The sequence below is a fragment of the Babylonia areolata genome, chromosome 20 (genome assembly GCF_041734735.1).
Source record: "Babylonia areolata isolate BAREFJ2019XMU chromosome 20, ASM4173473v1, whole genome shotgun sequence".
NCBI classification, from domain to species: Eukaryota; Metazoa; Mollusca; class Gastropoda; order Neogastropoda; family Buccinidae; genus Babylonia; species Babylonia areolata.
The window spans coordinates 41,868,357-41,878,356 of NC_134895.1; the positions used below are offsets into that span (position 1 = coordinate 41,868,357).

At 45.4% G+C, this 10,000-nt stretch overlaps 1 protein-coding gene across 1 annotated transcript in view; it reads left to right on the forward strand.

Moving 5' to 3' along the window:
• The window catches only part of LOC143295507 (GTPase IMAP family member 2-like), a 21,326-nt gene extending 12,908 nt beyond the window's left edge, over positions 1–8,418 (forward strand). Inside the window, exons 3-6 of the mRNA XM_076607231.1 lie at positions 728–900; positions 3,091–3,255; positions 5,179–5,355; positions 6,293–8,418. Coding sequence (XP_076463346.1) covers positions 728–900; positions 3,091–3,255; positions 5,179–5,355; positions 6,293–6,631 — 854 coding nt within the window. The 3' untranslated portion in view covers positions 6,632–8,418. The remainder of the gene's footprint in view (positions 1–727; positions 901–3,090; positions 3,256–5,178; positions 5,356–6,292) is intronic.
• The last annotated feature ends 1,582 nt before the right edge of the window (positions 8,419–10,000 follow it).

The window sequence follows — 10,000 nt, forward strand, 5'->3', positions numbered from 1 at the left end:
GAATTACTATTGGTCATAAGATATTCATCCGTCTCTTCGTCTTGTTGTTGTTGTTATTTGGGGGTTATTATTATCATTACTATTACTATTATTATTATCATTATCATTATCATCATCATCATCATCATTGCAATTATCACCGTTGTCATTATCATTTGCATCATAATAATTTTTTTTTCTAAACTTGTATAGTAAGTAGCCCTTCCACAGTATTTTTCAATCAAACGGACGTGCCTTGGTTACTGTTTAAAAACAAACAAACAAACAAACAAACTATAAAAAAAAAAGAAAAAAAAAGGGTCATTACTCACGTGATTCAATTTCTTTTTAACTTATTTATTTATATTTTTTATTTTTCATTTTATTTTCATGTCTTGCTGTTGTCTTCTCTTCAATCGGCCAACAAGATCATCCACACACACACACACACACACACACACACACACATAAACTCACACACACACACACACACACACACACACACACACACACATGATTTTTCTTTCTTTCTTTTTCTTTCTTTCTTTGGTTTTTGTTTGTTTGTTTGTTTCTTTTTTGGTTTGTTTTTGTTTTGTTTTGTTTTTTGTCGCTGTTTTCTCTTCAATCAGGCAACAAACACACACACACACACACACACACACACACACACACCACGGGTCATGCGCGTGATTTTTTTTTTTTTTTTTTTCGGGTCACCGCTGTTTGTTTTCTGTCTCTTCAAAATCAGCCAATACGGTCGTCCCGGATGATGGTGAGCTGAGGATAGTGGTGGTGGGCAGTGAAGGCCACGGGAAGAGCACGGTGGCCAACGCCATCATGGGCAAGGACCACTTCGCCGCCGGGTCCAAGACCACCGCCTCCGAGATGGGCGAGACCTCCAAGGCTGGGCTGAACATCAAGGTATGAGACAGGATAGGTGGTGGTGGTGGTGGTGGTGGTGGTAGTGGTGGTGGTGTTGGTAGTGGTGGTGGTGGTGGTGGTGGTGGTGGTGGTCGTCGTCGTCGTGTTGGTGGTGGTGGTGGTTGTGGTGGTGGTGTGTTGGCGTTGGTGGTGGTTGTGGTGTTGGTAGTGGTGGTGGTGTTGGTAGTGGTGGTGGTTGTGTGGGTGGTGGTGGTGGTGGTGTTGTTGTTGTGGTGGTGGTGGTGGTGGTGGTCGTCGTCGTCGTCGTGGTGTTGGTGGTGGTTGTGGTGGTGGTGGTTGTGGTGGTGTTGGTAGTGGTGGTGGTTGTGTGGGTGGTGGTGGTTGTGGTGGTGGTGGTGGTGGTTGTGGTGGTGGTGGTTGTGGTGGTTGTTGTTGTTGTGGTGGTGGTGGTGTTGGTGTTGGTGTTGGTGGTGTTGTTGTTGTGGTGTTGGTAGTGGTGGTGGTGGTGTGGGTGGTGGTGGTTGTGGTGGTGGTGGTGGTGGCGGTGGTGGTGTTGTTGTTGGTGGTGGTGTTGTTGTTGTGGTGTTGGTAGTGGTGGTGGTTGTGTGGGTGGTGGTGGTTGTGGTTGTGGTGGTGGTGGTGGTGTGTTGGTGATGATGGTGTTGGTGGTGGTGGTGGTGTTGGTGGTTGTGGTGTTGTTGTTGTTGGTGATGGTGGTTGTAGTGGTGGAGGTGGTGGTTTTGGTGGTGGTGGTGTGGTGTGGAGAGCGGTTCGGTCCCCTTGCGTCACCACACCCCTCCCTCTCCTCCTCTCCTACCCAATCACACACACACACACACACACACACACACACACACACCTTACCCACCAGTCCTTAACACCGACAGCGAACCGAACGTCCTTCTCTGGGGTCCTTTGTGTATCACCAAGCACGCAGATTGACATTAGTTTACAGTTGGGCCAACAGCAAAGTGAGAGCTGTATGATCAATTTACAGCTTAGTCTTTTGTGAAGGAGTATGACTCTCAAAACTAGGTGGCAAGATTGCACTGGCCGTTAGTGCTGCAGCCTTAGGGGCTACTTGGCCTTTGTAAACCATCCCAACGCCGGCTGTTGTTCTAAAACCCTCTTGGCCGAGAGAGTGGGGATGTAACTTGGGCAAGACACTCTCCACAATAATCAAATTCTAGACCAGATAGTCGGAACAGCAGTTGCCTCCTGTTCTGATGGCAGGAGTTAGACACGACTGACTATCATACAAACATCAAGTACTGAGGTCAACATACAACTCACTTTTCTTTTTCGTTTTCTTTTTTTCCCATAAAAAACATTGGATTTGTGTATTATCAAGTAGTAGGGTGTGCAGAAAATAGTTACGCTTCTGTTTTCCCTCTCTAGTGTCCTCCATTTCGAGGCTTCTCTTACGTTAAGTTGCACATACAGCATTCTTCTTTTTCAGGATTCTTTCAACTCGTGTCTTTGTAAGTACTGTCCTGGTGGCTTTTCTGAGTTATATTGATCTCATATCGGTTGTCTCTCAAGGAAAATATCAATGTCTTTCTCTGTCTTTGTCACTGTATGTCTGTCTGCTTGCTGATGTACGTATATATCATTTCATGCAACACAATGTGATGATGATGGAAGAGTCTCCCGTCGGACCGACGGATGAGTAGGCAGGCAGGCTTATCTGTCGGTGTGTGTCATCATATGGGAAAAGAGGCCAAGCAATGAGCGCTGTGCGCCTTTCTGGTCTGTCGTCTCTGTCTGAAAGGGTGCGGACATTCCAGGCACCCAGAGTCAGGGCATGACTCCTGGTTCTTTTCTTCTGTTGTTTTCGACCGCTAGTGTTGGATGTCCAAGTAGGTGCGGTTTCCTACTAGGTAGTAAGCGAGGCAGGCTTTGTTTACGGATCCTTTTATCTTCCCTTCCCCATGTGGTGAGAGTAGAGCTGTCCCTAAAAAGGGCTGCTTTGACACTGTGGGAGGATACGGGCGCCGCATCTGCCTCAGTCTACGACGGACGACCATCACCCCACAGCCGCCTGCGTGCAGAGTCGTGACTAGGAACTGCCAGCGGCATCCTCTGCCTGTCCCCGTTACCACTTCTCCATCGCCGCAGCGATGGAGAACACAATGTAAAGCCACACAATCACAATGATGACCATCACCATTTCTCTCACCAACACCCCCGCCCCCTCTTCCCCCCACCACCCCTACCCCTCTTCCCCAGGTGGTGGACACCCCTGACCTCTCAGAGAGCGACATGAAGGGGAAGGAGAAGAGGGAGGAGGTGAACCGTTGGAAGGAGATGGTTGCCCCTTACGCCAACATCATTCTGCTCGTCATCAAGAGTGACAGCGACTACACAGAAAAGGATTTCATCGCTTGGCGCCAGGTAAAGGGTGTGGAGGGGGGCACGGGGGGTGGGGGTTGGGGTGTGTGGATGTGGGTGGTGGGGTTGGGGTGTGGTGTGTGGTGTGTGGGATGGGAGTGCGGGGTGGAGGGGAGGAATGGAGAGAGGGACAGATGGTGGTGGTATGGGTGGTGGTGGGTGGGGGAGGGGGCTGTTTGTTTGGAAGGGTGGGTGCGGGTGTGGGGATGTGGGGTGTGGGGGAGGGGTGTGGAGAGTCGAGGGTGTGGGTGGGGGGGGGGGGAGTTGAGAGAGGGAAGTATGGTGGTGGGATGGGTGATGGGTGGTGGGGGTGGGAGCTGTTTGCTTGGGAGTGATGTGGAAGTAAAATGATATGAAGTAAACCGAAATAAGATTAAAAAAAAAAAAAAGAACTTAGATGAAATATACGGGAATGGGGGGGTGGAGGTAGTGGAGAGAGGGTTGGGGGTGGGGGGTGTGTGGATGTGTGGTGGGAGAGAGGCTGTGGGAATGAAACAGTATGAAATCAAAGGGAAATCAAATAGAATGAAATTTCACGAAATGAGATGAAATTCAACTGAATAAAAAAGGAAATGAAATTAGATCAAATCAAATCGCGGAGAAAGATGCTGACTACACGGAGAGAGAATTCATCGCTTGTCGCCAAGGTATGGAGGGGTGGGTGTGGAGGTTTGGGGGAGGGGTGAGGGGAGTCGAGAGAGGGTGGGTGGGGGGGTGGGTGCGCGGAAGTGGAGAGAGGGAGGGATGGTGGTGGGATGGGTGGTGGTAGGAGCTGTTTGTTTAGGAGTTGTGTGAAATTAAATAGTATAAAACACAAAACGAAATAAAATTAGAAGAAAAAAAAAGTAAAATGAAAAATATGGGGGCTGGGGGTGAAGGTGATGGGTTGGAGGGGGGGGGAGGGAGGGAGTGGAGATAGGCGGGGGGTGGGTGGGGGGTGGGCGGAGGGGTGTGCTGTTTCGGAGTGACACGAAATAGAATATAAAATGAAGTAAAATAAAATAATAAACGAAAAGCAAATCAAATGAATTGAAAAAGACGACAGAAATAAGATGAAAATGAAATAATATAGAATAAAATAAGAGAGATTGAAAAAAAAAAGAAGAAATAAAACGAAATAAAATGAAGAATGAAATAAGGATAAATAAAAGCGAAAATAACATGAAAATAAGTAAATTTGGTTACACAAGTGAGTAAAAAAAAATAAAATAAAAAAGGGAGATGACGCCAATCGAAATATTTATATATATATATAAAGTAAAATAAACAAAAACAAATTAAAATACAAAACAAAATCCGGACAAGCTCACACCAAATTAAGAAAAAAAAGAGATTTGGGCGACACAGTCATTCTCCACGGGGTTTTCGGGGTTTATGCAGACTGAGGACTATAACTCTGTGTGTGTGTGTGTGTGTGTGTGTGTGTGTGTGTGTGTGTGTGTGTGTGCGTGTGTGTGTGTGCGTGTGTGTGTGTGTGTGTGTGTGTGTGCGTGTGTGTGTGTTTGTGTGTGTGTCTGTGTGCGTGCGTGTCTCTGTGTGTGTGTGTGCGTGTGTGTGTGTGTGCGTGCGTGCGTGTGTGTGTGTGTATGTGTGTGCGTGTGCGTGTGTGTGTGTGTGCTTGCGAAGCGTGTGTGTGTGTGTGTGTTCGAGCGTGTGCGTGTGTGTACGTGTGTGTGTGTGTGTGTGCGTATGTGCGTGTGTGTGTGTGTGTGTGTGTGTGTGTGTGTGTGTGTGCGTGCGTGCTATTGTATGAGAGCTGCTGGTTTCATTTTTGGCCTCGTGCAATGATAATATCTGTGTGTCTGTCTGTCTGTGTGTGTGTGTGCGTCTGTGTGTCTGCGTGTGTGCGTGTCACTCCCCCACCCCCACCCCTCCACTCCCCCCCCCGCCCCCACCTCCCCACACCCCACCCACTCCCCAATCCAGGCGAGGAGGTTCTGGGGAGGACGCAAGGTTACCAAGGGCCGTGTCATCACCGTGTTCACTTTCGCGGACGGTCAGGACGTCAATGAGGTGGGAGACCGCATGGAGGACAACTCGCCCAAGTGGATGGGCAAGGTCTTCAAGGACTGCGGAGGCCGCTTCCTCGTCTTCAAGGGCAAGGTTAGATAGATAGATAGATGCAAGACACGGAGACTTTCTTTGTTGGTAGTCAGTCATGCAAATCAACCTTGTGCAGGAACCACAGAAAAGATGGTGTCTAAGAATAGCTGGGGATTCCCCTGTGATGTGTAGAAAAAAATAGCCAATCCTACCACTGAAAATTAAGAGCATTAGGTTAATGCACAAAAGGCCCATCATCTGGTTGCATTTCAGTGACATGGGTCCTTTACCTAGCTGGTGCCGAAATGCGACCATGGCGGTGAAAGGGTTTTAAGAAGGCAGGGAGTCTTTCGTGTTTGTCTTTTGTTTGTTTGGTTGGTTTTTCGTGGTTGTCTATTTTTCCTTGAGATTTTTTTCTCTTTTTTTTTTCCTCTCTCTCTCTCTCTAGGGATGTTTCTTTTTTGCTTTTGTTTGTGTTTCCTTCATTTTTCTTCCTTTTCTTTTTTCTGGGGGGGGGGGGGGGGGGGGGGGGGGGGGGAGGGGGGGACGTTGTTTGTGTTTTTGTTGTTGGTTTGTTTCTTTTGTTGGTTTTCAGTTTTTGAGTTTGTTTTTGAAAAAAAAAAGCACTTGCACGTTTGAACATGAGTTAGCTTTGAAGACCGGTGTGTGTGTGTGTGTGTGTGTGTGTGTGTGTGTGTGTGTGTGTGTGTGTGTGTGTGTGTGTGTGTGTGTATGTGTATGTGTGTGTCTGTGTGTGTGTGTCTGCGTGTGTCCGTGTGTGTGTGCATGTATGCGCGCGTGTGTGCGTTCCCTCAAAATTGGGGAGGTGGGGGGTTGGGAAGTAGGAAACCCTCCACGTGTTTGATTCTCTGTGTGCGTGTGTGTGTGTGTGTGTGTGTGTGTGTGTGTGTGTGTGTCTGTGTATATATGTGTGTGTGTGTGTGTGTGTGTGTGTGTCTGTGTATGTGTGCGCGCGCGCGCGCGCGCGTGCATGCAGGGTTCCGGAAACTTCCTGGAAGAAGTGATGCTGGACGACGATGACGACGAGTCGGACGACGAGGAGGAGGAGAAGAGAAGCCGGAAGGGGAGCCACGGGAGCCGGAAGGGCAGCGGGAAAGGGAGCCGGAAGGGCAGCGGCAAGAAGCGCCACGGGAGCCCCAAGGGGCGCAGGGGGAGCCACGGCAAGTGCAAGGGTCACCACAAGCCCAAAGGGGGCCGGGGCCGACGGAGAGGGCACAGCGGGAAAAGGAGAGGAGGAGGAGGAGGAATATGCGGGGATGGCGGTATCATGGGCATCCTCTTCTGCTGCTGCAACCTCTTCAAGTGTAAAAAGTAGAAGGGTTCACTCCCCCTCCCCAGCTCCCTGCCTGGGGTGGGTGGGTCGGTGGGTGGGTTGGGCTTTTACATGAGCGTTCAAGGCAGTTTGCTAAGTTTGCTGTTAGACGTTAGGAGTGTCCCTGACTTCTCCTCCTCCTCCTCCTCCTCCTTCTTCTTCTTCTCCATCCACTGACTTAGGAACATTCTTAACGCTTAGCCAAACTTAGCAAGGCAAAGGTAGCTAGTGTAACCTGGCCCGGGTACGTTGGTACGAGCGAAGTCCTTTTTGAGAGGTCCGTGTGCATCCCTCGCTGTTTGTGTGATGCATCAGTAATTTTTTTTGTTTGTTTGGTTGTTGTTGTTTTTCTAAGCTGTGTGATAAACATTTCTTTACATTTCACGTTGGGCCCTGGAGGTCTTCTTGAGGTGTAGTCCACTGTTTGACTGGGGTCGATACATTCCTTTTTTTTTCTCTCTTCATCTTCTTCTTCTTCTTCTTCTTCTTCTTCTTCTTCGTCCAGCAGTGGACATTTTAAATCACCATTCAAGCCAACGTATATCTGTGATAATCAGATTCTCCGTCCAGCATTGGATCATGTAGTCTATGCACAGTAGCATTACACTTGATGGCAAAACAGCAAACGCACCTATCATCGAGAGAGAAATAAAACTGTTCAGTACTAATAAGAGACTTTCGTTTCTATAGTGCAAATAATAAAGCACCTTAAAACATACAATGTTATTACCAGTAGAAATTTATGCTCAATTTTTCGTGACAGTCTTTTTTCTTTTTTCTTTTTTTTTTCAAAATTGATGTAATAAACAGATCCAGTAATAAAACGGCTCAAAATGATGCTGTCCAAAAGTTCGTTTCGCACAAATCCCAGTCATTCCAAGAACACAGTAGGGAAAAGCGTAGCAAAACAATCTTCCTCGAAAACATCGGACTTTAATCAGTAGTTTCAATGTGGAAACTCGCATGTAAAGTTAGCCTTCCTATAATTTTCCACAAGCAGAGGTCGACATCAGTTTTCGGGTGTTTTTTTTCCATGGTTTTTATTGACAAACCACGGAGCGCTGTTATTTCGCTTTATTAAAATTTATTTTTATAAACAGCATTCACTGTAGATGACGACCTTGCTGAAGTGGAAATAAATTCTGAGAATTAAAAGCAACTGATGGTAGAATGATAAGTTCTACATTGCTGCATATATCCTAGGATTTAGTTTGCATTCAAGTTCCTTTATACCTGTTGGCGACAGTGGTGAACAACACTTTTTCACACAAGGAAAAAAATATCAACTTCCGTTTGTGATGGGAGAAGCCCTGTAAGTCACGAAAGGCTTTCTTCCTACGAAGTGTCTCCACATAGTTATTCTGAAACAGTTTATTCAATGTCTCTCGGTGAGCACAAAAAAAAGAAAAAGAAAAAAAAAGAACCCGCGTCTGCATAAAACGTTATATACCACAAACACAAAACAGCATTATGTAAATACTATTTTCTTTTTCTTCCATTTACAGTTGCCTGCTTTCTTCCATTCATTTTTTTTTTTTTCGTGGCGGCCGCCCAACGATCATTTTAATGTCCGGAAGTCCTGAAACAACACCTTTGGTTCTTTTATTATTATTATTATTATCAGACATGGATAGATCTGTCATTTCTATACGATTCTATTTTTTCCATTCTGCAGGAGCAATCAGTATTAATTGATTCCCTCCATGTACATAACTACCAGCACACTCAGTGCCTCTCTTGTCATTCGCAAGATAGAAGAGGAAAAAACAAAACAAAACAAAACAAAAACATGGTCAATCATGTCTCCTTTTCCGCCTTAAATTCATGTCATATCAAATGAGGGTTTGGTTGGCAGAATGATGCTATCTCTAGATTTTACGGTGGATTCAACATCAGCTCAAAATTGAAAGCGTTCTGATTCAATGCCTTATTTTGTCAATGCCTTTTACTGTACAAATTACTATGTAAAAAGCGCATAATAAAATAAAAAATTGTCGAACCTTTGCTTGCTTGTGTGTGCGTGGTGTGTGTGTGTGTGTGTGTGTGTGTGTGTGTGGTGTATGTGTGTGTGAGTGCGTGTCGTGTGTGTGTGTGTGTGTGTGTGTGTGGTTTGTGTGTGCGTGCGTGCGTGCGTGTGTGTGTGTGTGTGTGTGTATGAATAAGTGTGTCGATACACGCAGACATACATCATTTTGCGGGAAGCATATTTTTTTCTAGACTGTGTATGGACACTATAAGAAAAATCCTATCTTGTACAGACATATATTTCATAGATGCAACCATGATGAAACACATTCCATGAATTAGTTTGACACAAGCCGTGAACAGCTTGCGAATGTGAACATGGCGTTGGAGATTGTGGATGTTGGTGAGAGTTCTGAGGAGGAAAAAAAAAAAAAAAAAAAAAAAAAAGTTGAAGGGAAAGCACTCTTGCTTAATTGAAATGAACTGAAGTTATTTCCCTTCGATCGCCTCAGCTCACACGGCTAATTTCAATTTTGAAGTGCCAAGAAACAACCTGCCTTTACCTAGATGTCAAAAATATTATGTATTTTGAATCTGTTTATGAAAATGCATGCAGATTCAACAATAAAATGAGATAATTCGAAATAAATGAATGCAATGGAGTTTGCGTTCTCCATAAACACTTTCGTCCGCTATTCTACGTTCTTTAACAAATTTGCTCACGGATTACATTGCCAGTTTAACACCGTAGTCCTGTTGATTAAAACCTGAAACTAAATATCCCTGGAGAACGCCTTATTTTCCGTATTTTGTTTTTATCTTATTGGCTGTAAACAGTTTCTGGAGTAACCAGAAGCTAACACTGAACTGTACCAATGCAACGTGCATTAGTAATTCCATATTGTATAACGTGTTTATCCTCTGTCCCCATCCAAGTTTTTCTCTCTCTCCCTCTCTCATACACACACATCAAATGCATGGAGAGACTATTAAAAAATTAACCAGCAACTAATTTGGCGTTCCCATGGAGTTGATCCAACAAACCTGGTAGTAATTTGGATTTGCAGAGAGGCAACTGCTGGAGACGCACACTCAAGACACGTAGCTCTAATTGAATGTTTTGGATGAATACAAAATCTGCAGTGGCTGTTGTTAACAAAAGCTAGGAGAGCTGTAGAAAATATATATACACAAAATTCGCACACATCCTCTGCCCCCTACACATCACCCCTACACACATCTCTCTCTCTCTCTCTCTCTCTCTATATATATATATATATGTGTGTGTGTGTGTGTCTGGGATATTTATGTGATTTTTTTTTTAAATCTAAAAGCACCACAGCCAAACGATTGTTCATAACGATGTTATCAGTTTATATTCTCTAATTTCATCTACACATCCTCAAA